Genomic DNA, 27997 nt, shown 5'->3' on the forward strand with positions numbered 1-27997 from the left:
CAAATATTTTTAAAAAGCATTCACAAGACTTTTTTTTTTTGTGTGTGTGTGTGGTATTGGGGGTGGAACCCAGAGGCTTTCTACCTCTGGGCTATACTCCCAGACCTATTTCATACTTTATTTGGAAACAGGGTCTCACTAAGTTTTTGAGAGCCTCACTAAGTAGTTGAGGCTGGCTTCGAACCTGTAAGATCCTCCTGTCTCAGCCTCCCAAGCACGGGGATTACAAGCATGTGCCGCCACACCCGGCATTCACGAGACTTTAAGTCCCCACCAAGCAGAAAGAGGTAATCCAATGAAATTGAGAACCACTGAAGAAAAAATATACCCCAAATTGGGATCACTGTAGAGGTCTCAACATTTTCAAGATTCCTTAATATTATTTGAATATAATACTTTCTGTATTTACTCTTAAAGACTAGGTAAACCAGGTTTACCCCAAAAGGGCAAGATTAAGAGACATCATGCTTAGCAAGGCCTGAAGTCACCCTACCTGGGCTCGCTCCTCATCAAACTCCAGGCAGCCCATACCATCCAGTCTCTGGAGATCAATCCAGCCTTTCCAGATAACACATACTCCATTCAGAATCATGGGAGCTTTCAAATACACCTAAGACACAGAAAAGGATGAAAACCATTGAAAAACCATCAGATGTGTGAACATCCAAAGATTAAGCATATTTATGTCAATGAGTAGTTTTCTCAGAAAAATTATAAGAATTGATTGTGTGTTTGTGTATATCACAGCCTCTAACAATAGTCTATAAATTACGTGAATCTGTCTTAGAATTTTCTTTCATTCTTTCTTTTATAGTGCTGGGGAGCCAACCCAGAACCTTTTGTTTATTATGCTAAGTTTATTTCTAGTCATGATTTTTCTAGATGTGTGTGTGTGTGTGTGTGTGTGTGTGTGTATGTGTGTGTGTGTGTGTGGGGGGTGTTTGACCCCCGAACTACACCCCCTGCCCTAGATTAGCTTTAAAAGAAAATTATAGGCCAGGTATGGTGGCACACGCTTGTGATCCCAGCAATTGGGAGGCTGAGACAAGAGGATCACAGTTCTCAGACAGCCTTAGCTACATAGTGTGGCCCTTTGCAACTCAGTGAGATTGTTTCAAAGTAAAGAATTAAAAAAAAAAAAATAGGGCCAGGGTGTAGCTCGGAGGCAGAATGCCACTGGATTTAATTACCAGTACTGAAAAAAAAAAAAAGGTAAAAGGAAATTATACAGAATTGTTAAGAACTATTTGTACTAATATGACAATTGAAGTGGGTATCTTTACTCTTCCAGCCACCCAGGTCAGGCTCTTCCTGCTTCCCTTTATTTTATTTTACTTATCTATTTTGTGGTTCTGAGGATTGAACCCAAGGGGCACTTTATCTCAGGGCTACACCCCTGGCCCTCCTTTTCATTCTTAATTTTTTTGGTGGTCCTGGGGGTGGAACCCAGAGGCTTTCTACCTCAGGGCTATACTCCCAGACCTTTTTTTAAAAATATATTTTATTTGGAAACAGGGTCTCACTAAGTTGCTGAAAGCCTCACTAAGTAACTGAGGCTGGCTTCGAACCCGTGCGATCCTCCTGTCTCAGCCTCCCAAGCGTGGGGATTACAAGCGTGCGCCACCAGCCTGGCTTCAGCCCTATATTTTATTCTTTATTTTGAAACAGTGTCTAAGTTGTGAGGGCTTCACTAAGTAGTTGAGGGTGGCTGTGAACCCAAGATCCTCTTGTCTCAGTACTGCGATTATAAGCGTGTGCCACACGCCTGGCTAACTTCCCTTTATTTTTTTTATAAAATACTTCATAGCTTCCTGACAGTTCATCATCATCATCATCTCCTCCTCCTCCTCCTCCTCCTCCTCCTCCTCCTCCTCCTCCTCCTCTTCTTCTTCTTCTTCTTCTTCTTCTTCTTTTTTACTGGTACTGGAGAGTAAACCCAAGGGCATTCTACCTGAGGTATACTCCCAAACCTATTGTTTATTTTGAAGCAGGGTTTCATGAAGTTGCAGAGGGCCTAAGTTGCTGATGCTGGCTAGGAACCTGACATCCTCTTGTCTCAGCCTCCCAAGTACTAGGATTATACCATGCCCAGCTTTCTTTCTCTCCTTCTTTCTCTCCTTCTCCCTCCCTCCCTCCCTCCCTCTCTCTCTCTCTCTGACATCCTCTTGTCTCAGCCTCCCAAGTACTAGGATTATACCATGCCCAGCTTTCTTTCTTTCTTTCTCTCCTTCCTCTCTCTCTCTCTCTCTCTCTCTCTCTCTCTCTCTCTCTCTCTCTCTCTATAACTTAAGTTAGCCAAAGTTGATTTCTATTGCTTTAGATAAAAGAACCTTAACTGGTAACACATTTACTGCCATATGAAATAATATGTGGTTTGTACTTAGGTGGCCATAAATAATATAGGGAAAAACACTGCTGTCTTTTAGAAGAAATTTAATTCAAATCACTTCAATGTTTTGTGAAAGTATATAAGTATCATTATGAGTCTCACTGTTGTTTGCAATTATAATATACCAACTAAAGAATTAAAAAACATAGAAAAGTTTTAAGGTTATACAGGATTTGACTATCCATAATATCAATCATTTCTTTAGAAACCAGTAAATTAACCCAAATCTAATTAGTTCAACTCACTGTTGAAATTCTTAAGTACTACAAGTTAGTAAGTTGCCCCCCCCCCCGCAACAGGGAGTGAAACCCAGGGGCATTCTACCTCTGAACTACACTCTCAGTGCTATTTTTTACTCTTTATTTTGAAAGGTCTCACTGAGTTTCAAAGGGCCTCACTAAGTAGCTGAGGCTGTCAGCAAACCTCGATCCTTCTGTCTCAGTCTCCAAAATGCTGGGATTACAAGTGTGTGCTACCACGTTGAGCTAAAATTTAATAAGTACTTTAAAAAAATTAAACTAAGCATCTTGAATTCTTAATAAATGGGAATACTTTTAAATGAGAAAATTAGCAGACTTCCAATATCACATCCAATGTCTAATTCTGCTTATTATACATTAGAAAAAAACATCTAAAATTAACAGCCTGAGCCAGGTGTGATGGCACATGCTTATAATCTCAATAGATTTTGGGAGACTGAAACAGGAGGACCAAAGGTTTGTGGCCAGCCTTGGCTACTTAGTGAGACCTTGTTTTAAAATAAAGAATAAAAAAATAGGGCTGGACATGTAGCTCAGAGGTAGAATGCCCCTGGGTTCAACCCCTAGTAAACACACACACACACACACACACACACACACACACACACAGCAGTAACATCTCAAGTCATTAGTGATTATGTTTATGATGGTTTTTGCACTGAGGAGTTTAACTGCATTTTTTTTGGTGTGTGGTATTGAATGCACTTAGGTTTATAAGAACATATCACCAAGCCAGGCATGATGATTGCCTCAATCCTCTTGGAGGCTGAGACAGGAGCATCACAAGTTTGAAGGAGGCCTCTGCAACTTAGCAAGATCCTCAGTTAAGACCCTGTTACGAAACTGTTTACGAGCTGGGCGTGGTGGCCCACGCTTGTAATCCCAGCATTTGGGAGGCTGAGACAGGAGGATCGCGCAGGTTCAAAGCCAGCCTCAGCTACTTAGTGAGGCCCTTTGCAACCCAGTGAGACCTTGTTTCAAAAAATAAAGACTAAAAAATAGGGCTGAGGGTGTTGCTTAAGAGGTGGAATGCCCCTGGGTTCGATCCCCAGTACCGCAAAACAAAACAAAAAAACCTGTTCCAAGTATAAAACAGGGCCAGGGGTGTAGCTTGGAAAAAGAATGCCCTTGGTTCAATCCCCTGAACACACACACACACACACACACACACACACACACACACACACACGAAAAACGCTTTCTTTTTTTTTTAGCAGGTCTGGAACCCAGAGGCATTCGACTTCCAAGCTATACCCCGCCCTGTTTTTGATTCTTTATGTCTTTAAAATAGGGTCTCACTAATTTACAGAGTGCCTCATTAAGTAGCTGAGGCTGTCCATGAACCGCGATCCTCCCGTCTCTGCCTCCCCAATGCTGGGATTACAAGTGTGCAACACCATGCCCGGTTGGCTAAATGCTTATATCTTTATTTTAATTTTAGTGCTGGGGATGGAACCCAGGGACTTTTTACCTTCGGGCTATACTCCCAGACAGACCTATTTTGTATTTTATTTGGAAACATGGTCTCACTAAGTTGCTGAGAGCCTCACTACGTAGCTGAGGCTGGCTTCAAACCTGCGCAATCCTCCTGTCTCAGCCTCCCAGCGCTGGAATTACAAGCGTGCACCACCATGCCCGGCTCAACACTTACATCTTTATGCTTTGGAAGTCATTGAAGTTTTAAAGTTTTAACTTTTTTTTTTCCTTCAGAAAAAATAACCAGTTTCTTTACCATTCTTTTTCAAAAGTCACTTTAGTTAAGATTTCCAGATTCAGACATTTTCAATCATCCTATCAATTCTCATATTGGTTCAAAATATAATTGTTATTGCCAGGCATAGTGGTGCACACCTATAATCCCAGCTACTTAGAGGCTGAGACAGTACTGTTTGAGCCTTGGAGTTAGAGGCTATTTGGGCAACAAGGAAGGGAGACCCTTCTCGAGCAGAACAACAACAACAACAACAAAAAAAAAAACAAAAACAAAAACAAATAACTGTTCTCAAAAATCATTAAGGATCCATTTAGAGGAGATAATGTTAATACTATCTCAAAGTATATATGTTATTTTGATACAGATAAGAACTGAATAGAAAATTTATTATAATTCCAAAATCTTCCTACCTAAATGACATACTGTTCTAATAGTTATATATTGTGTGTGTGTGTGTGTGTGTGTGTGTGTATATGTGCGCGCGCGCGCGCGCATGTACTAAAGATGAGACCCAGGGAGCATTCTACCTCTGAGCTACTATACCCCCAGCCCCATTTTTAAATTCTTTTTTTTTTTTTTTGGGTGGTACTGGGGATGGAACCTAGGGGCATTCTACCTCCAGGCTACACTCCCAGACCTATTTTTATATTTCATTAGAAACAGGGTCTCACTAAGTTGCTGAGAGCCTAAGTAGCTGAGGCTGGATTCAAACCTGTGCAATCCTCCCGTCTCAGCCTCCCAAGTACTGGGATTACAAGTGTGCGCCACCACACCCAGCTAGTTCTTTATTTTGAAACAGGATCTCACTGAGTTCCGGAGAGCCTCACTAAGTAGCTGAGGCTGTCCGCAAACTGCAATCCTCCTGTCTCAGCCTCCCAAATTACAAACGTTCTTACATTTAGTTACATTTAAAAAATATAAGTCCCATCTACTTTTTTTTTTTTTTTTTGGTGGTACTGAGGGTGGAACCCAGAGGCTTTCTACCTCCAGGCTATGCTCCCAGACCTTTTTTATATTTTTTATTTGGAAATAGGGTCTCACTAAGTTGCTGAAAGCCTCACTAAGTAGCTGAGGCTGGCTTTGAACCCGTGCGATCCTCCCGTCTCAGCCTCCCAAGTGCGGGGATTACAAGCATGCGCCACCACGCCTGGCTTAGTCCCATCTACTTTATATAACATGGTCTTCTGAATGAAAATCAACAGTTTTTAAAAATCATTTACTGCTTTGAATAAGACTTCTAAAATGCAAAAAAAGCAGTATTTCAATAAGTTTTCAAAACTCTAGGTAATCAAATACATCATTATAAACAAAGTTTTTCATTTACCCATACCAGATATATTTTCTTTCGATAATTTCAGTATCTGTGGGCTAAAAGCTGGCATCTTATTATTCGTATACTTACAGAAAATTAATAAAACAGTTTCTCAATTTGAGAAAAGAGGTGTATCATTTTTTTATTCAAGTCAGCAGTTTTCTCAGCATTGAATTGTGGGTCCTTGGTTTGAGATATGTTGAATAAGAAATGACTACCAATTAATTAACTGTGGTATTTGAATTTGAAGCCAGGGGCATTTTGAGCTACATATGCCCTTTTTTATTTTTACTTTGGTAGTGGGGATTGAGACCAGGGATAGTCTACCTCTAAGCTCCACCCCCAGCCCTATTTTTATTCTTTATTTTGAAACAGTGTCTGAGAACCTTGACCTTCTTGTCATAGCCTCCCAAGTACTGGGATTATAAGCACGTACCACCATGCCAGGCTCACGCTACCCCTCCCCCTTTTTAAACAGGTTTCTGCTAAATTGTGAGTCTTCCTTCTTTCTGAGGCTGTCCTCAAACATGCAATCCCCGTCTTAGCCTCCCATATACTGGGATTAAGGTGTGTGCCAACATAACCAACTAGCACATTTTAAATTATTGGTGGGCAGCCAGGCATGGTGGCATATGCCTGTAATCTCAATACCTGGGAGGCTGAGACAAGAGGACTGTAGGTTCAAGGACAGCCTATCAAGTAGTGAGACTCTCATCATCTTGTGAGACCATGTTTCAAAAATAAAAATAAAAAAATAGGAGACGGGCGTGGTGGCGCACACTTTTAATCCCAACACTTGGAGGCTGAGACGGGAGGATCAGTCTGCGGACAGTCTCAGCTACTTAGTGAGGCTCTCAGCAATTTAGTGAGACCCTGTTTCCAAATAAAGTATAAAAAAATAGGTCTGGGAGTATAGCGGAGAGGTAGAAAAGCCCCTGGGTTCCACTCTCAGTACCACACAAGGGGGGGGGGCTGAGGGGATGTAGCTTGGAGGTATAATGCCCTTGGGTTCCACCTCCAGCACTGCAAAAACAAACAAAAATAAACAGATGAATAAATAGAAATGCTAGAAAGAGTATTCCTGGGACATCTATAACATTAAATCTATAGAATTTATGCCTTCCCACTACATATTTATGTCACTCTCCTATACTGCTAAACATGACTTATTTTTAGGGGGAGTTCTAGGGATTGAATCCAGGGGCACTCAACCTCGGATACAACCCTTGCCCTTTTTGTTTTATTATTATTTTAGTTATTTATTTTGTGGTAATGGAGACTGAAACCAGAGGCATTCTTGTGTGTGTGTGTGTGTGTGTGTGTGTGTGTGTGTGTGTGTGTGTCTGGTGATAGAACCCAGGGGCATTCGACCTTTGAGCTATACCTCCTGCCCTATTTTTTATTCTTTATTATTATTATTATTATTATTTTTTCAGGTCTGGGGATGAAACCCAGAGGATTTGACCTCCGAGCTACACCCCCTGCCCTATTTTTTATTCTTTAAAACCGGGTCTCACTGAGTTGCAGAGGGCCTCATTAAGTAGCTGACACTGTCTGCAAACTGCAATCCTTCAGGTCTCAGCCTCCCGAATGCTGGGATTACAAGCGTGCGCCACCACGCCCGGCTTATTCTTTATTTTCAAACAGGGTCTCACTAAGTTGCAGAGGGCCTCACTAACTAGCAAAAGCTATCTGCGAACCACGATCCTCAAAACCAGAGGCATTCTACATCTGAGCTATGCTCCAGCTCTATTTCACTTTTTATTTTGAAACAGGGTCTTACTATGTTGATGAGGCTAGTCTCAAACCTGTGACCCTCCTGTTTCAGACTCCCAAGTCCTGGGATTACAGGCATGTGTCACCAGGCCTAGCTTAAACATAACAATTTCTGTTAAGGGTTTCAAGAAACTATGCTGAACCGATTTCTACTTATATTGGGGGAAAAAGTCCAAAAACGTAAGCTTCCATTTCTCCTCCCATTTGGACCAAGGGAAATAGTGTACAGTTATAGCTGAAACCGTTTAACCACACATTTCCTTCTGTTCTGATAAGTGCTTATTCCCTTCCACACAGAGAATTTAAAACTCCATCCACGTACATCTTGAAACAAGTGGCTATGCTGAATGAAATAATGTTCAGCGCCTCACAAAAACTAAAGACAATACTCCTGTATATTTCTTATCAATATAAATTGACTTACCACATTTCTAACCATGATCCTCTTGTCTTAGCCTCCCAAATGTTGGGATTACAAGCCTGCACCACCACGCCAGACTTTATATTTTTTATAATGAAAGATTCCAATCTCTTATCTTATTCATATTAATGTCCATAGTAAAAAAAAGTCTTATAAAATTATTAAATTTTTAAATTCCCAGTTTTTACTTCTTCACAAATGTTCTCTCATGACAAAGAAAACTACATATTTGTTTAGAGAAATTCCTAAATGGCTTAGAAAATAGCTAAATTTCTTAATTGAGACTAATGTCTGGAATCATAATTAAAAATAACATTTAGATGATCCTTCTGATTTATTTAAATGTTCACATTCAAATAAATATAGTTTATGTGTAGATCTTCAAAGTAAATGTTTGGCTATTTCAAATGTTCATGAATAACAAACCTCAAAGTATGAAAAAATATAATTCTGTCTCTTAACAGTTTGGTATTTTGTAATGTAATTCAATAATGTCCTTTAAACACAAAGACATTTTTCACTGAAAATGATGCTTTATTTCAAACTCTGAAAATTTATTAAAATATGACTCAGATTAAACTCATTATTTTAGAAAAATAAAATATTTTATACAAAATGGATTCTATCTGGCCTTAAAATGAATAAACAGATGCAGGGAATCCCAGAAGATTGTAGGTTCAAGGCCAGCCTGAGGAACATAGTGAGACTCTCACACCTTGCTTCAAAACAAAAAAAAATGAGCCCAGCATGGTGGCACAATCCCAGCATTTGGGAGGTTTGTGGACAGCCTCAGCTACTACTTAGTGAGGCCCTTTACAACTCAGTGAGACCTGGTTTCAAAATAAAGAATAAAAAATAGGGCTGGGGGTGTCACTCAGAGATAGAATGCTCCCGGTTTCCATCCCCAGTACCACAAAATAAATAAATAAAATAATAGGACTGGGGGTGTAGCTTGGTGGTAGAATATCCATGATTTCCATCCACAGTACTGGTAAAAAAAAAAAATAGGGCTGGGGGTGTAGCTCAGAAGTAGAATGCCCCTGGGTTCAATCCTTAGTACCACCAGAAAGAGAAAAAGAAAAAAAAAAAAAAAAAAAAAAAAAAACTACGGAAATAAACTAAGTGTGCAACAATAAAAAGTTCAATAAATATTCGAGTGCTATATAATCTTTAAAAAGAATTTTACCACACCAAGTGTGGTGTCGCACACTTGTAATCCCCACACCTGGGAGGTGGAGACAGGAGGATCGTGCAGGTTCGAAGCCCTTCGCTGGTTTAAGAGACCCTGTTTCCAAATTAAAATATAAAAATTAGGTCTGAGAGTGTAGCCCAGAGAAGGGTTTTCAGGAACCCCCGTACCCTCCCCCCCAAAAAAAGAATTTTACCTAACACAAGAACTTGTTAGGTGTTTACAATATGGTATTAATGAAAAAGACAATAAAATACTTAAGTATTAAACCTATACACACATATGCACATAGTCTACACACCCACACACATGCAGTCTAGTCTAGTTGCCATGGCTATGATCTAAAATTTCTAAGAACACCAAATTAGTGAATCCCAAACTGTTCTTTCTCTTTCTTTCCTTTTTCTTTTCTTCCTCTCTCTTTTTATTTATTTATTTTTTTTGGTGGTACTGGGGGTTAAACCCAGAGGCTTTCTACCTCCGGGCTATACTCCCAGACCTATTTCATACTTTATTTGGAAACAGGGTCTCACTAAGTAGCTGAGGCTGGCTTCGAACCTGTGCGATCCTCCTGTCTCTGTCTCCCAAGTGCTGGGATTCCAAGCCTGCACCACCATGCCCGGCAATTTTTTTTTTCCTATTTTATTTTATTTTATTTTATTGGTGCACTGTATTCATACATCATAGTGGGATACAAACTTTTGTAGACATACATGCACACATCGCCCAGTCAGCCCCCACCCAATCCCCACCCCATTCTCTCCCCATCCCTCCTTCCCATGCTTGGCTTAGTGGTTGACATCTAGTATTATAGCAATTTATCCAAAATTAAAAATGTTAATCTCACATAACAGTTTCATTTGTCTGATACCAAGCTTTTGACGACTTAAAGATAACATTTCAATATTTCTTTTTGCTTTCTTTCCTACCAGAGGATTTTTTTTTTGTTTTTTTAGGTGAAACTATCATATATTTATATATTTATTTTTCAGAAAAAAAATCTATCCTAATATGGAATATGGATTCTAGATACCCAAAACAATCTTGAAAAAGAACAAAGCTAGCAGATATATATTTTCTGATTTCAAACCATATAAAGCTACAATAATTGAAACAGTGTAGTACTGTTCTAAAGGCAGATATATAAACCATTGGAGTTAAATACAAGCCTAGAGCTAAATTCTTCCCTATATTGCCAAGTTATTTTTGACAAGGTTTCCATGAACATTTGGTGGTGGAAATAATAATCTTTTAATTAAATATTGTTGAAAAATAATAATTACATGGAAAAGAATAAAATTGGACCCTTACCTAATCCCACATACAAGTATTAACTCAAAATAGATAAAAGATCTAAATATATATCTTAAGACTATAAACTTTTAGAAGAAAATCTGGGTCATAAAACCTCGCAACATTGAAATTGGCAGTGATTTCTTGGATATGATTTCAATGACACAGGCAACAGAAGAATATACAAACTCCCTAAAAAATAATAAAAAAATATTGTATATCCAAAGACAATGTAAACAGAGTTAAAAGTTACTAATAGAATTGGATAAAATATTTCCAAATGCTATATCTGAAGGTATATTAATATTCCAACTAGAAATCCTAAAAATTAACAACAATAAAGGCAAACAATACAATTTAGAGATAGGTAAAAGACTAACATAAATAATGAATCTCCACAGATAACCAATCTTAGTTGTCTGTTGGATGGAAAGTCTTGTTTCTCTGTTTCTGGTGAGTGTTACCTATTTCTTCTTTGTAGTTAATCTCTTTGAGTATTTTCTCTAGCGCTGGTTTTGAAGACATAAATTCCTTCAGTTTCTGTTTGTCATGGAAGCTTCTTATTTCTCCATCTAATTTGATAGAAAGTTTTGCTGGGTAGGACATTTTTGGCTGGAAGTTGTTTTCTTTCAGAGTTTGGAATATGTTACTCCAAGCCCTTCTGGCTCTCATGACTTGGTTTGGGAAGTCTGGAGTGATTCTAATTGGTTTGCCTCTGAATGTCACTTGGCCCTTTGTTTTTGTTGCCTTTAAGATTCTCTGCTTGGCTTCCACATTGGTCATTTTGACAATTATGTGGCGTGGGGATCCTATTCTCTGATCCTGTCTAAAGGGAGTTCTATAAGTTTCCTGGACCTGTGTATCAACCTCTTGCTCTAAGTTTGGAAAATTTTCTGCTATTACTTCCTTGAAGAGATTGTTGATCCCTTTGGTTTCACTTTCTTTTCCCTCCTCTATTCCAATTATTCTTAGGTTAGCTCTCTTAAGATGGGCCCATATTTCTTCAATGTCAGATTCCTGCTGTTGTATATTTTTTTCTAGATTAGAAACTATGCGTTCATTTTTGGATTGCTCATCTTCTAAGAGTGAGATTCTGTTCTCCATGTGGTCTAATCGGTTGTTTGTGCTTTGAATTGAGGCCTTTACTTCATTAATTGCATCCTTTATCTCTTTTTGGCTCTCTCTGAGTTCTTTTCGAAGCACCTCTATTATTTCTATAGTTATTTTCCTGATTTGATCTTCTAGAAATCTCTGATTTTCTGTTTTATCAGGTTCTGATGTTGTGGGGTTGTGGGCATTCATTGCCCCAGTGTTATTCCTCTTTCCCATGATTTCGGAGGTTTGTGCCTTCTCTGGGTTCTTCCCTTGGGTCACTATGACTTCACTTAAGGTGCTCTGGATCTCGAGTCTGTAGTATCTCAGACCCCACTACTCCTTTACTGGGTTGTATCACAGAGTCTCTGACCCAGGGAGTCGATAGAGGCTGCTTTAAACTATGGGGGGTGCCAGGTTGCACGTTCTCCTATGGTGTGATATCTCTGCCACCCCCACTCCTTCACTGGGTCAAGTCCCAGGGGGTACAGTACTGGGATTTCTCCTCTGTGGCCCACAATTTGACTCACTGTTCTTGAGTACGCAGATGTAGCTGTACTGGACTCAGTGAATTCACTGCTGCTGCCGCTGGTGGCAATATGGCGCCGCTGCCACGCCCTCGGCCGTGAGGCTGGCGTATTTTTTCTTCTCTGGTTTTGAGTTCCACTTTGAGTTCCTGCAGCGTGTGCTGAGCTCAGCCACTGGGAGCTCTAAATGCTCTCTGCGCCGAAAGATCCCGCCTGGCTGTTCCGCAGCGGCTCACCTTGACTTGCTGTAGCTGTCCGGTGAGTTTGCCGCTGCCGCCGGCAGTATGGCGCTGCTGCCGCGTCCTCGGGCGCGTGTATCTCCTCTGTGGCTCTGAGCTCTGTTCTCAGTCCGCTTTCTCTCTGGAGCCTGGTGGTTTTTTTGTTTTTCTGGTGATGGTGTTTTCTGGCTATGAAAGGCGCTGGTTTTGTGGTAATGGAGATTGGTTGTTAGCGGGGCTCTTAAGCCCCGCTTTTCTCGGTCACCATCTTCCCGGAAGTCCCGGCAATTTTTTTTTTAATTTACTAAGGATGGAACCCAGGGGCATTCTACCACTGAGCAACACCCCCAGCCCTATTTTTTATTCTTTATTTTGATACAGGGTTTTACTTAGATGCAAAGGGCCTCACTAAGTAGTAGCTGAGGATGTCCTTGAACCATTATCCTCCTGTCTCAGCCTCCCAAATGCTGGGATTACAAGTGGAACCATTTTAAAATAGTGAAATTACCAACAAAAAGCACAAAAATAAATGTGAAAAATATGGCACTGTTAAAGAGACCTCAAAAAGGACACTTGTTGAACTGGATATGGTTGTCATTCCAGTACTTGGGAGACTATGACAGAAGTATTACAAATTCAAGGCCAGCCTAAGCATTTCATCAAGACCCGATTGCCAAAAATAAATAAATAAATAAAAGAAGAAAAAATATTAAATTTAAAAAGCTGGGCTTGGTGGCACATACCTATAATCCCAGTATTTGAGAAGCTGAGACAGGAGGATCACAGGTCTAAAGCCAGCCTTGGCAATTTAGCCAGGCTTTCAGCAACTGAGCAAGACCTTATATCCAAATAAAAAACAAAACAGGGCTAGGGTTGTAGCTCAAGGGTATAATGTACCTGGGTTCTTTCCCCAGCAACACACATACACACAAATGAAAAATAAATTAATTTCAGCTGGGCATGGTGGCACACACTTGTAATCCCTGCACTTGGGAGGCTGAGACAGGAGGATTGCACAGGTTCAAAGCCAGCCTCAGCTACTTAGTGAGGCTCTCAGCAATTTAGTGAGACCCTGTTTCCAAATAAAAAAAATAGAAAATAGGTCAGGGAGGATAGCCCAGAGGTAGAAAGCCTCTGGGTTCCACCCCAGTACGACCAAAATAAATAAATAAATAATTAAACAAACAAAATTCTTTTTTAAAAAAAGAGATACTTGCTTACAGTTTAAGAGGTGACACAGAAGAGAGGGCATTGCTTTTTTTTTTTTTTTTTGGTGGTACTGGGGTTCCTGGAAGCCCTTCTATATCCGGGCTACACTCCCAGACCTATTTTTTTAGTTTTGGAAACAGGGTCTCTTAAGCCAGGGCGCCTAGCTTCAAACCTGCACAATCCTCCTCCCAAATGCGAGGATTACAAGCGTGCGCCACCACGCCCAGCGTAAGGCATTGCTTTTTTATGACCTCAAATGGGAAAATGCTCGGAAAGCAACTCATTTTTGTCATTCTACATGTGTCCACAATGATTATAAATCCTCATTATTTGCAAATTTCTTATCTGTGAACTTGTCCATTCATTAAATCTCTAAATCTAATATCAATACTCAGAGTACTTTCACAGTAATTCACAAACACGTCCACAATTTTTAATAATAATAATTATTATTACTATATATATATTTTTGGTGGAACCCAGAGGCTTTCTACCTCCGGGCTATACTTCCAGACCTTTTTTATATTTTATTTGGAAACAGGGTCTCACTGAGTTGCAAAGGGCCTCACTAAGTAGCTGAGGCTAACCACAATCCTCCTGTCTCAGCCTCCTGAATGTTGGGATTACAAGCATGCGCCACCACGCCCAGCTTGTAATTATTTTTAAAAAGACTATCAATATCATATTTAGCCTCAAGATATCATGGAAAGAGTAAAAGCAAAATAACCTTTGAAGCCGAACGTGGTGGCGCACGCTTGTAATCCCCGCGTTTGGGAGGCAGAGACAGGAGGATCGCGCAGGTTCGAAGCTGGCCGCGCGCTGGCTTAGGAGACCCTGTTTCCAAATAAAAATGTAAAAATAGGTCTGGGAGTGTAGCCCGGAGATAGAAGGGCTTCCAGGAACCCCAGTACCACAAAAAAAAAAAAAAAAAAAAAACTTTGAAATTGAAATTTAAACCTGGAAGCTGGGCGTGGTGGCGCATGCTTGTAATCCCAGCATTCGGGAGGCTGAGACCTGGAGGATCGCGGTTCACGGACAGCCTCAGCTACTTAGTGAGGCTTTCTGCAACTCAGTGAGACCCGGTTTCAAAATAAAGAATAAAAAATAGGGCAGGGGGTGTAGCTCGGAGGTCGAATGCCCCTGGGTTCCATCCCCAAGCCCGCAAAAAAAAAAAAAAAAAAAAGAAATTTAAACCCGGAGCCGGGTGTGGTGGCACATGCTTGTTATCCCAACATTCGGGAGGCTGAGACCCAGGATGGCGGTTCCGGACAGCCTCAGCTACTTAGCAAGGCCCTCCGCAACTTAGTGAGACTCTGTTTCAAAATAAAGGATAAAAAATAGGGCAGAGGGTATAGCTCGGAGGTCAAATGCCCGAGTTCCATCCCCAAACCCGCAAAAAAAAAAAAAAAAAAAAAAGAAAGAAAGAAAGAAAGAAAGAAAGAAATTTAAACCTGGGTCTAAATTCTAGCTCTATCAAGTATATATATCTGAGACAAACTATAAATCCTCTGCTTGTAACACTTGGACTCATTACCTTTAAATCAGGGCTAAGTAATACTTCCTTCACAAGTAATACTAGCGATTAGACAATCAATGTACATGAAATATATGAAACAGAGAGCACCAGAGAAACACTGATTGCTGACACATACATTTTCACCAATGCTTTACATAGCAATTTTTTTTTCCAAGGGAAAGATGCTATTTTTCCCCCAGACAATGAATAGTTGTTCCTACCCACAAACCGATGAATCATCAGACTAGCAGTAATACCAGGATGGTTATAGACACCCAGGAAAACAAGATATTCCACTGAAGAAGTCTGTATCCTGCCATTGAGTTGTAATAATTTCTGTAGACTATTTAATAAACTCCTTTAGAGAATACTTGAGCTGGGCGTGGTGGCATACATTTGGAATCCCAGTACTTGGAAGACTGAGACAGGAGGATCATAGGTTTGCAGCTGGCCTCAGCTACTTAGTGAGGACCTCCACAACTTAGTGAGACCCTATTTCAAAATAAAGAAAAAAAAATAGAGCTGGGGGTATAGCTCAGAGATAGAATGCCCCTGGGTTCAATCCTCAGTACTGTAAAAGTAAATAAATAAATTAAAAAAAAATAAATAAAAGGGGGGGGGAGGAAAATACTTGGTTCTGGATAGTGTGGAGGCCCATGACTGTAATCCCAGCACTTGGGAGACTGAAAACAGCTTTGATGCCAGTCTCATTTCAAAGTTAAAAAAAAAAAAAAAAAAAAAGGAGCCGGGTATATTAAAGCACGCCTATAATCTCAGAACTTGGAAGGCTGAGATAGGAGGATCGCGATTCGCTGACAGACTCAGCTACTTAGTGAGGCCTTTCACAACTTAGTGAGACCCTGTTTTAAAATAAAGAATAAAAAATAGGGGAGTCAGGCGTGGTAGCAAATGCTTGTAATCCCAGTACTTGAGAGGCTGAGACAGGAGGATCCTAGGTTCAAGGACAGTCTCAGCTCTTAGTGAGACCCTGTTTCAAAATAAAAAATAAAAATAGGGCTGGGAGTATAGCCTGGAAGTAGAATGCCCCTAGTAGAATACCCCCAGTGCCAAATACATACATACATACATACATACATACATACATACATACATACATGGCTGGGAGTACAGCTTGAAGGTAGAATGCCCCTGGATTCAAGCTTTAGTTAAAAAAAAAAAAACAACCAAAAAGCTTGGTTGTGACTCACTGTCCTTTAGCCACATGTTCCTCCCTGTTCATAAATGCACCGTCAGCTGCTCGACTGCCAGATAATCACTAAAGACGGTCATTCAATCTCATTTGCCTCTGAATCATAATTGGATTTCATGTAAATGTAAAAAATAACTTCTATGGTGACTTAATGTAATTTAGTAAACTACTTCTTACAGTTGAAAAGCGAAATAATAAAATAGGAAACTAGAGAATGTGTCTAAACATAATGTGTGTATACATACATATAAACATATACTTAATAAATGGACAAGTTAACAAAATTCAGACTTCCATCAAAAAGGATACAACTTGCCACAGTGGAAAGATCATCAAGCATCTGCACAACAAACACTGTGGACCCACACTAGCTTAGATCATAGATGAGAATCAAAACAGAGATAAAGATAACCTTATAGATTTGCTGAGGGAGAAAATTGGTCACAAACAATAGATTAGGAAATAATGACTTCAGATTCTCCATAGCAACACTGAAAGCAAGACAATGGAACAAGGTCATCTTAATGAAAATAATATCCAGCTGGGTGTGGTGGCACACACTTGTAATCCTAGCATTTGGGAGGCTGAGCCCAGAGGATCATGGTTTGCTGACAGCCTCAGCTACTTAGTAAGGCCCTCTGCAACTTAGTGAGACCCTGTTTCAAAATAAAGAATAAAAAATTGGGCAGGGGGTGTAGCTCGGAACTCAAATTTCTCTGTTTCATCCCCAGACCCACAAAAAAAAAAAAAAAAAAAAAAAAAATCCAACCTCAAACACTAAACTTAGAATAAAGTCTGAGGGCAGAATAAAGACATTTTGAACAGGCAAAGGCTCTAAGAATTGTTTCCATACACTCATTATCCAAAAAATAACTGGGATTCACAATATGAGACCCTAAGCCAAGAAACTAATATATGACAATTTAAAATACGCTGGGAGTGGTGGCACATGCCTATAATCCCAGCATTTGGGAGGCTAAGACAGAAGGATCACAGTTCACAGACAGCCTCAGCTACTTAGTGAGGTCCTTTGCAACTCAATAAGACCTTGTTTCATAATAAAGAATAAAAAATAGGGCACGGGAAGCCAGGTGTGGTGGCGCATGCTTGCAATCCCCACACTTGGGAGGCTGAGACAGGAGGATAGCGCAGGTTCAAAGCCAGCTTCAGCAGGTTTAAGAGACCCTGTTTCCAAATAAAATATAAAATAGGTCTGGGACCTATTTTTATAATTTTTTTTTATTTGGAAACAGGGTCTCTTAAGCCAGCACAGCTGGCTTCGAACCAAAGCGATCCTCCTGTCTCTGCCTCCCAAGCGTGGGGATTACAAGCGTGCGCCACCACACCCGGCTAAAAATATTTTTATTCTAACCTAAAATTTGGTAATCTTCAATATTCTTTTATAAATTTTTAATCATGAAAGTATATATACATATGTGTATATGTATTTATGGTACAGGAGATTGAATCCAGGGACAATCTATATTTGAGCTACACCTCCAATCCTTTTTATTTTGAAACAAGTTCTTGCTAATTGCTAAGGCTCACCTCAAACCTATGATCTTGTCTTAGCCTCACAAGTACTGGGATTATAAGTATGTGCCACCCTGCCTGGCTATAATGATTGTTTATTAGCAGCAGTGTGATAACTACAAAGAACACAAACTCTAGGGTTAAAAAAAAAAAAACTTGGCTCTATCTAGGAAAGAGACTACATGGCATTGAAAGATTCAGTCTCTCAAGCCACTCATGGTGGCGCACACTTGTAATCTCAGTACTTGGGAGGCTGAGAAAGGAGGATCACAGGTTGAAAGGCAGCCTTGGCAACTTAGCAAGGCTCTCAGCAACCTAGTGAGACTCTGTTTCCAAATAAAAAAATAAGACAAGGCCTGCAGTGTAGCTTTTAGACAGAAAGCCTCAGCCGGGCGTGGTGGTGCACGCTTGTAATCCCCGCGCTTGGGAGGCTGAGACAGGAGGATCGCACAGGTTCGAAGCCAGCCTCAGCTACTTAGTGAGGCTTTCAGCAACTTAGTGAGACCCTGTTTCCAAATAAAGTATAAAAAAGGTGTGGGACTATAGCCCGGAGGTAGAAAGCCTCTGGGTTCCACCCCTAGTACCACCAAAAAAAAAAAAAAAAAAAAAAAAAAAAAAAAAAAAAAAGATTGTCTTTCTAACGGCAGTTTCTTCAAATGTATAATCAAGCAAGCTGGTGTGGTGGGGCACAGGTCTGAAGACAGCCTCAGCAAGTAGTGAGACTCTCATCAACCTAATGAGATCCTGTTCCAAAGTAAAAATAAAGAATAGGGCTTTCCTACAATACAGCCTCTAACAAAACTAGGCTGTCCTGAACTCTTGGCAACAGGATTGTTTACCTTTATGCCAACAAGGCTGGGAAAGCACCAAAATCTGCATGTGGTATGTGCCCAGTCCAATTGTGTGGGGTTCATGCTAGGAGACCTAAGGTTCTTATGACATTGTCTAAAACAAAAAAGCATGTCAGCAGGGCCTATCATAGTTCTATGAGCGCTAAATGTGTTCAGGACAGGATCAAGCGTGCTTTCCATATTGAGGAGCAGAAAATCGTTGTGAAAGGGTTGAAGGCACAAGCAAAGAACCAGAAAGTAAATAAACAAAACTTTTTTGAGTAATAAAAAATAAAAAAAACTTAAAAAAAAGAGAAAACGCCATATGTGGTGGCACATGCTAGTAATCTCTGTGCTTGGGAGGCGGAGACAGGAGGATCACGCAGGTTCGAAGCCAGCCGCGCTGGCTTAAAAGACCCCGTTTCCAAATTTAAAAAATATATCGCCGGGCGTGGTGGCGCACGCTTGTAATCCCCGCGCTTGGGAGGCAGAGACAGGAGGATCGCGCAGGTTCGAAGCCAGCCGCGCGCGCTGGCTTAGGAGACCCTGTTTCCAAATAAAAATGTAAAAATAGGTCTGGGAGCGTAGCCCGGAGGTAGAAGGGCTTCCAGGAACCCCAGTACCACCACCAAGGAAAAAAGAAAAAGAAAAAGAAAAGGAAAAGAAAAGAAGCTGGGTGGTGGTGCATGCTATAATCCCAGCATTTAGGAAGCTGAGACCAGAGGATCATGGTTCGCTACTTAGTGAGGCCATCTGCAATTTAGTGAGACTCTGTTTCAAAATAAAGAATAAAAAAAAAAATAGGGCAAGGGGTGTAGCTCGGAGGTTGAATACTGGGTTCCATCCCCAGATCCGGAAAAAAAAAAAAAGAATTACTGATGAGGTAAACCATCTGAAACAGTGACTGTTGGTGGTTAGTACCATAAGAACTAGTTTGCAGTGGTTAAAATTGTATTTAGAATAGCTCAGGGTTCTGAAAATGTTCTAAAAGCAGATAAGGTGATAACACTATAAAAATATTAAAAATCATTCAATTGCTGGGTATGGGGGCACACTTATAATCCCAATACTTGGGAGGATTAGACGGGAGGATCGCAGGTTGGTGGCCAGCATCAGCTACTTAGTGAGACCCTGTTTCAGAATAAAGAATAAAAAATAGGGCTGAGGGTGTAGTTTGGCAGTAGAATGCCCCTGGGTTCAATCCTGAATACTGGGGTGGGGGAGATCATTTAATTGAGCAATTGATGAATAAGATGGTGAATTTGTTAATTTTTATATATATCGTGATACTGGAGACAGAACCCAGAGATATTCTATCTCCAAGCTACACTCCCCAGTCCAATTCTATTATTATTATTGTTGTTGTTGTTGTTATTATTTTTGCAGTACTGGGGATGGAACCTAGGGTCATTCTGCCTCTAAGCTACACCCTCGCTCTATTTCTCAGTCTTTTTTTTGTTTTATTTTTTGTGGGTCTGGGGATGGAACCCAGGGCCCTTTTTCCTCCGAGCTACACTCCCTGCACTATTTTTTATTCTTTATTTTGAAACATGGTCTCATTAAGTTGCAGAGGACCTCACTAAGTAGCTGAAGCTGTCTGCAAACTGCGATCCTCCTGTCTCAGTCTCCCAAAAGCTGGGATTAAAAGCGTGCGCCACCACACCCGGCTCTCAGTCTTTTTATTTTTGAAACGGTCTCACTGAATTGTGAAGGGCCTCCCTAAGTAGCTGAGGCTGTCCATGAATTGTGATCCTCGGGTCTCAGCCTCCCGAATGCTGAGATTACAAATGTGTGTAACCACACCCAGCTGTATTTCAATTCTTAAAAATGGCCCAGAAAGCCAGAAATGGTGGTGCATGTTTGTAATCGTAGTACTTGGGAGGCTGAGTCAGGAAAGTTGCAGAATCTAGCCTCAGCAACTTAGCAAGACTTTCCAGCAACCTAGTGAAATCCTGTTTCAAAACATAAAAAGAAAAAGAGAAAAGAAAAAAATGTTAAAAAAAAATTTAAGGCTAAGAGTGTTGCTCAAAGATAGAATTCCCCTGGGTTCAATCCCCAGTACTCCCAGTATTTGGGAGACTGAGACAAGAGGATTGCAGGTTTGAGAACAGCCTCACCAAGTAATGAGATTCTCATAAACCTAGCAAGACCCTGTTTCCAAAGAAAAAATAAAATCAGGCAGAGGTATTGCTTCTGGGTTCAATCTTCAGTAAAACACACACACACACACACACACACACACACACACACACCCCTCTCCAAAAGGCTCATAATTTAAAATAATGTTCTATAATTAAGACCAGACACTTACTAGAAATTATCAGTTTTGTTACACAGAACACACTTTGGAAATCTATAATATGGACAAAATATGTTTGAAAACACCTAAATTCATGTGAAGTGACATGTTTCCATCTATTTAAATATAGAGTTTAGTCTGCCTTTATATCTGAAGGGTTTTTTAGGGTACTATGGATTGAACGTGGGTATTCTACCTCTGAGTTACATCACACTCCTTTCTTGTGATACTGGGGACTGAATCCAGAGGCATTCAATCTCCAAGCTACATTCCCATCCCTATTTTATTTTCATTTTGAAAGAGGATCTCATGGGATTGATGAGAGTCTTACTACATGCTGAGGCTGTTCTTGAACCTGTAATCCTCCTGTCTCAGCCTCCCAAGTACCGGGAATAAAGGCATGCACCAACATGGCTGGCTTCATCTGAAGTTTTTTTTTTTTTCTTCTTCTTCAGTACTGAGGATTGAACCCAGGGGCAATCTACTTCCAGGGTATATCTCAAGTCCTATTTTATTTTTTATTTGGAAACAGGTTCTTGCTAAGTTGCTGAAGATGACTACAAATCTGCAATCCTCTTGTCTCACCCTCCCAAGTACTGGGATTACAAACCTGCGCTACCATGCCTGGCTATCAGACCACCTGAGGGTTTTTTTTTTTTTTTTGGTGGTATTGGGGTTCCTGGAAGCCCTTCTACCTCCGGGCTACACTCCCAGACCTATTTTTACATTTTTATTTGGAAACAGGGTCTCCTAAGCCAGTGCGCGCAGCTGGCTTCAAACCTGCACGATCCTCCTGTCTCCGCCTCCCAAGTGTGGGGATTACAAGCGTGCACCACCACGCCTGGCCCACCTGAGGTTTTAAAAGATGAAAGGAGCTAGGCGTGATGGCACATGCCTATATCCCAGTACCTAAAAGGCTGAAACAGGAGGATGGTAAGTTTGAGATCAGTCTCAGAATGAGTAAGACTTTTTCAAAATTTAAAAAAAAAAGGGCTCAATGCCTCGGGTTCAACCCCCAGTACCAAAATGAACAAAACTGATTGTATACATTGAAAAAAGGTTTCACACACAGAAACAACCAGCCAAGCATTCTTAGACTCAGCCCTGTCCTTTTTAGGATACAATACTCCATCAGTTTTAAAAGCACAGAAATATTACAAAGAGGCACATTTTAAAAGTTAGTTAAAATCCTTAATTACTATACACATACCAATTTGAGGAGGTTCAGTTTAATCTAAAGAGTTTTTCTAATTTTGTGTGTGTGTGTGTGTGCGCGCGCGCATATGTGGCACTGGGGATTGAATTCAGGGGCATTCGACTTCCGAGCTACAACTCTAGCCCTGTATTTTTTTAATTCTTTTTTTGGGGGTGTGTAGTACTAGGGATGGAACCCAGGGGCCTTCTATCTCCAGGCCACACTCCCAGACCTATTTTATTTTTTATTTGGAAACAGGGTCTCACTAAATTGCTAAGGCTAGCTTTGAACCTGCAATCCTCCTGTCTCAGCCTCCAAGTACTGGGATTACACATATGCGCCACCACACCCAGTTCCTATTTTTTTAATTCTTATTTTGAAACAGGATCTCACTAGATTAATCAGAGTCTCACTATTTGCTGAGGCTACCAAACACCTGCAATCTTCCTGTCTCAGCCTACTAAGTACTGGGATTAAGTGTACATCACCATCAGGCACTGAACAGTTTATTATGAATTTCCAAATGTTCAGACTGTACACTTTCATAAAAAGTCAGGCATGGGGCACAAAAGCCTATAATCCTAGTACTTGGGAGACTGAGATAGGAAGATCAGAAGTTCAAGGACAGCTTCAGCAACTTAGCATGCCCCTCCACTACTTAGTAAGACCCTGTTTCAAAATAAAATAGGACTGGAGGTGTAGCTTAGAGGTAGAATGCCCCTTAGTTCAATCCCCAGTACCACACACACACAAAAAGAGAAAGCCTGAATAATGTCAGTTAAAAAATTAGAAGAGAAAATGAGAAGGAATAAATCTAAGATATAAGAACCCTACTAAAAATTATGCATTACCACCGAGTGCGGTGGTGCACACCTGTAATCTCTGTACTTGGGAGGCTGACACAGTAGACTGCAAGCTCAAGGACAGCTTCAGGAAGTAGTGAGATTCTTATCAATCTGGTGAGATCCTGTTTCCAAGTAAGAAAATCGATCTGGGGGTAGAGCTTGAAGGTAGAAGGCATCTGGGTTCAATCCCCAGTAGCTAAGACAGACAGACAGACACACACATTCACTTGGTAACATTTTAACAGTTGTTATCCTTGCAACATCTGCATTATTATTATTATTATTATTATTTTTTTTTTTTTTGCAGTACTGGGAATGGAACCCAGGGGGATTCTACCTCCGAGCTACACTCCCAAGCCCTATTTTTTATTCTTTACTTTGAAACAGGGTCTCACTGAGTTGCAAAGGGCTTCATTAAGTAGCTGAGGCTGTCCCTGAACTCTGATCCTCCAGTCAGCCTCCCAGAAGCTGGGATTAAAGTGTGTGCCACCGCGCCCAGCTGCATTATCATTAAAGTTCTCTGCAACGCAGTGAGACCCTGCTTCACAATAAAAAATTAAAAATTAAAAAATAGGGCTGGGGTATAGCTTAAAGGTAGAATGCCCTGGGTTCAGCTACCAGTACCACAAAAAAAACCCCCAAAAACAAAAATGGGATGCCACGTGTGTTGGAGTATGCCTGTATTTCAAGCTACTGGACAGGCTAAGGCAGGAAGATCTTAAGTTCAATGCCAAGTTGGGCAATTTAACAAGACTCTCATTCAAAATAAAAACTGCATCAAAGGGCTGAGGATTGGTGGTGATGTTGCTCAGTAGTGAAGCACTTGCCTAGAATGCAAGGGCATGGGTTCAATTCCCAGTACTAAAAGAAAAAAAAAATCATTTACTTCAATACACCAAACTAACAATAACTAATTGCTAGAGAAAATATATTTGAAATTTTAGTAGAATGGAAATAGTTAAAATCTAGATGTGTCAAACCAGGTATGCAACTGTCTCAATTTCTACTGGGGAAAATCACATTCCAAAGCTTTACCACAGATATCTTTTATTTGGAATGACTAGTCTCTGTAGAAAGGAGAAGGAACTTGTTAAGCATGAGTTGGGATTTCTCAAAGCTAACATCAAGGAGTCCTGCAAATCCTGCCAGATTGTGGACGGTATATAAACAGACACAATATTTATTTTGGGACAAAGAGCTTGCAGGAAAGTAAGCAAAAGGCTGAAAAAGCAAGCAGTCACAGAATACTGGAAAAAATCTTATTTAAAATAAGATTCTTCTAGTTTCATTCTTTTTTTTTTTGGCGGGACTGGGCATTCTACCTCTCTGAGCTACACCCCCAACCCTACTTTTTATTCTTTATTTTTGAAACAGGGTCTCACTGAGTTGCAAAGGGCCTAAGTAGCTGAGCCTGTCCTTGAACCATGATCCTCCTGTCTTAGCCTTGTGATCCCTGTGCTTGGGAGGCTGAGACAGGAGGATCACACAGGTTCAAAGCCAGCCTCAGCTACTTAGTGAGGCTCTCAGCAACTTAGTGAGACCCTGTTTCCAAATAAAATATAAAATCGGTCTGGGAGTGTAGCCCGGAGGTAGAAAGCCTCTGGGTTCCACCCCTAGTACCACCAAAAAAAAAAAAAAAAAAAAAAAAAAAAGATGCAAGTGACTTGGATAGCATGTCATAAAAAGCATGACGAGCCGGGCGTGGTGGCGCACGCTTGTAATCCCAGCATTCGGGAGGCTGAGACCTGGAGGATCGCGGTTCACGGACAGCCTCAGCTACTTAGTGAGGCCCTCTGCAACTCAGTGAGACCCAGTTTCAAAATAAAGAATAAAAAATAGGGCAGGGGGTGTAGCCTGGAGGTCAAATGCCCCTGGGTTCCATCCCCAGACCCGCAAAAATAAATAAATAAATAAATAAAAATAAAAAAATAAAAAGCATGACGACTTCATTCTTTTTCTATGGAGAGGCATCCTACCTAGGCGCTAAAGACATCTGAGGAGTGGCTTTGGAAGTAGACCCCTCTGCTCCAGTCAACTTTTTTTTGCAGTACTGGGGATGGGACCCAGAGTCATTCTACCTTCGAGCTCCACCCCCAGCCTATTTTTTATTCTTTATTATTATTATTATTATTATTATTATTATTATTATTATTTTTGGTACTGGGGTTCCTGGAAGCCCTTCTACCTCCGGGCTATGCTCCCAGACCTATTTTTTATATTTTTATTTGGAAACAGGGTCTCCTGAGCCAGCACGCGCGATCCTCCTGTCTCTGCCTCCCAAGCGCGGGGGTTACATGAGTGCGCCACCACGCCCGGCCTTATTCTTTATTTTATTTTTTTATTTTTTTGTGGTACTGGGAATGGAACCCAGGGGCCTTCTGCCTCCGGGCTACACTCCCAGACCTATTTTTTATATTTTATTTGGAAACAGGGTCTCTTAAACCAGCTGAGGCTGGCTTTGAACCTGCGCGATCCTTCTGTCTCAGCCTCCCAAGCGCTGGGATTACAGGCATGCGCCACCACGCCCAGCCTTATTCTTTATTTTGAAACAGGGTCTCAACTAAGTTGCCCTCACTAATTGGCTCAGGCTGGCCGTGAACCCAGATCCTCCTGTCTCGGCCTCCCAAATGCTGGGATTACAAGCATGCGCCACCACGCCCGGCTTCCAGTCAACTCTTAAAAAAGAGACTGTTCAGTTCAGTCCCAGAAGAAGCTCACGGCTTGTTTGCAACTTCATGCAAGACCCTGAGCCAGAACCACCTAGCAGGTTTGAGGTTAGTCTCAGCAAGCAATGAGATTCTCACCTAACAAGACCCTGTTCCCAAATCAGGCTCTAACTTGATTGTAGAATGCCTCTGGGTTCAATCCTCAGAACCACAAAAAGAGGGGCGATAAAGGGACCCCATAATCTGAATCCCATGGATAAGAAAATACAGGATAGTACCTTTTCTCTAAATTCAGTTGGATCACTTTATCCCAATATTATGCAAGAGCACACCAAAGATTTTTTTGCATTAAAATGCTTTATTCTTCTAGATCCTGTTGGTATAGTATAGATGTTGGCAAAATTACATTTGAGAAATGCATGATCTATACATGAACACTTACAAATTTCCACCTGAGGAAAAGATACTGATTTCTGCCAGTGCTACCGTTCTTGGAACACTGGCGAGTAGCTAAACAGAGATCAGAGCCTGCAAAACTGAATATTTACTATTTGTCCCTTTGCAAAAAAGGGCACTTCTAAAGGAATATTAGTAAAATGTAAAATTTCCTGATAGCATGCATCAGTTCTCTTACTTACCTTGGTCAAACTGAAAATATATCTTCTAAATAAAAGAGTAAACCTTGTAACATTTGTGTTACTGTTGGTCATATAAATGAAAACATATCAACCGCCAAGGTCCAAGTGTATCATTAATTCAAGTAAAACATACCTTCTCATTGCGTTCATAACCCATTTATTGTAATTAAATACCAGAAGACTTTGGTAACACTGAAATGTCACTGGAGCCTTCACTTCTCTGCGACTCCTCCCTTATCGCCTCCCCTTTCTCCTCTTACCCGGTCTCCTTCCTTTTTCTCTTCCCCTTTCCTTGCTATTGTTTAGTATTTCTCCTCCACTTGCACCCCAGTTTTCTTATATTCTCTTTTCTCTTTTTCTGCCTATCTCCTCTTATCCTTCCTCTCCCAAAAATATAAAAAGAAAAAATTGTCAATATTAAAAGTCTTTAAAAAAAGTTTAGCAATAGGCAGGCGTGGTGGGGCACACTTGTAATGCCAGCATTTGGGAGACTAAGACAGGAAGACTGCAGATTTGAGGACAGCCTCAGCAACTGAGCCCTCTGCAATTCAGCGAGACCCTGTTTCAAAATAATTAAAAATAGGGCTGGGGATGCAGCTCAGAGGTAGAATGCCCCTTGGTTCCATTTTCAGTATTAAAAAATTTTAAAATAAATACATAAGTAAGTTAGCATTAAAGCTGCAAGGAAGACAAAAAAACAATTTTTTTTTTTTTTAAATGAGGAGGGCTAGCCGGGCGTGGTGGCGCACACTTGTAATCCCCGCGCTTGGGAGGCTGAGACAGGAGGATCACACAGGTCGAAGCCAGCCTCAGCTACTTAGTGAGGCTCTCAGCAACTTAGTGAGACCCTGTTTCCAAATAAAATATAAAAAAGGTCTGGGAGTATAGCCCGTAGGTAGAAAGCCTCTGGGTTCCACCCCCAGTACCACCAATAAAAATAAATAAATAAATAAAGAGGAGGGCTATTCCTTTAAGTATCTGAACCATCTACTTATATTAAGCAAACTTTAAGGAAGTAAGTGGTGGGTTATTTGTCTTTTTCTGACAGGGTCTCACTATGTTGCCCCTGTTGGCCTCAAACTACTGGGCAAGTGATTCCTCTGCCTCGATTACAGAGTGCTGGAACTACAGGTGTGCAATATGACACACACCTGGTTCTAAGGAAATGTTCTGAACAAAGGAAAAATAAGTTCTTAGTCACACATACATGAACCATATGGAAAATAAATTTCAATAATCCTACAGTGGCTTTCTAAGTTTCCCCATATATATATATATATATATATATATATATATATATATATATATATATATATATATATATGACTGACCAAACAGTAAAAATCTGCAACATTTACTTTTAATTTTCTAATTAAATAAGCTAATACACAGGAAAGCAAGTTACTTATTACTCATTTTTATTTCTTTTTTTCTTCTTTCTTTTTTTGTGGTTCTGGGGGTGGAACCCAGAGGCTTTCTATCTCCAGGCTATACTCCCAGACCTTTTTTATATTTTATTTGGAAACAGGGTCTCACTAAGTTGCTGAGAGCCTCACTAAGTAGCTGAGGCTGGCTTCGAACCTGTGCAATCCTCCTGTCTCAGCCTCCCAAGCGCGGGGATTACAAGCGTGCGCCACCACGCCCGGCTTATTACTCATTTTAAATCTTACAATCTATTTTCCTTTGTCCAGCCCAGAGATAAGTTGGTTTGTTACCCATAAAAGATCAAACATAATCTCATATAATAAAACAAAAAATATCTCATTGTATATATACAAGATTAGAAATTCTTTTAATAGAGTAATAAAAAATCTTTTAATTACTAGATATTTCCTACATTTTGCAAATAAAGTAATAGGTTATGC

The 27997-nt window shown here is 40.5% G+C and overlaps 1 protein-coding gene across 4 annotated transcripts in view; it reads right to left on the reverse strand.

Moving 5' to 3' along the window:
- The window catches only part of CBFB (core-binding factor subunit beta), a gene marked incomplete at both ends in the record, with an annotated part of 61229 nt that overhangs the window by 20734 nt on the left and 12498 nt on the right, over positions 1–27997 (reverse strand). For 3 of the 4 annotated variants that reach the window (XM_080702171.1, XM_080702170.1, XM_080702169.1), the window contains one exon: positions 494–610. The exons of the other annotated variant lie outside the window; for it this stretch is intronic. In XM_080702171.1, the coding sequence (XP_080558297.1) occupies positions 494–610 (117 nt within the window). The remainder of the gene's footprint in view (positions 1–493; positions 611–27997) is intronic. 4 annotated transcript variants of the gene reach the window in all.

This window comes from Muscardinus avellanarius (genome assembly GCF_963383645.1).
Source record: "Muscardinus avellanarius genome assembly, chromosome: 10".
In the NCBI taxonomy this organism is placed as follows: Eukaryota; Metazoa; Chordata; class Mammalia; order Rodentia; family Gliridae; genus Muscardinus; species Muscardinus avellanarius.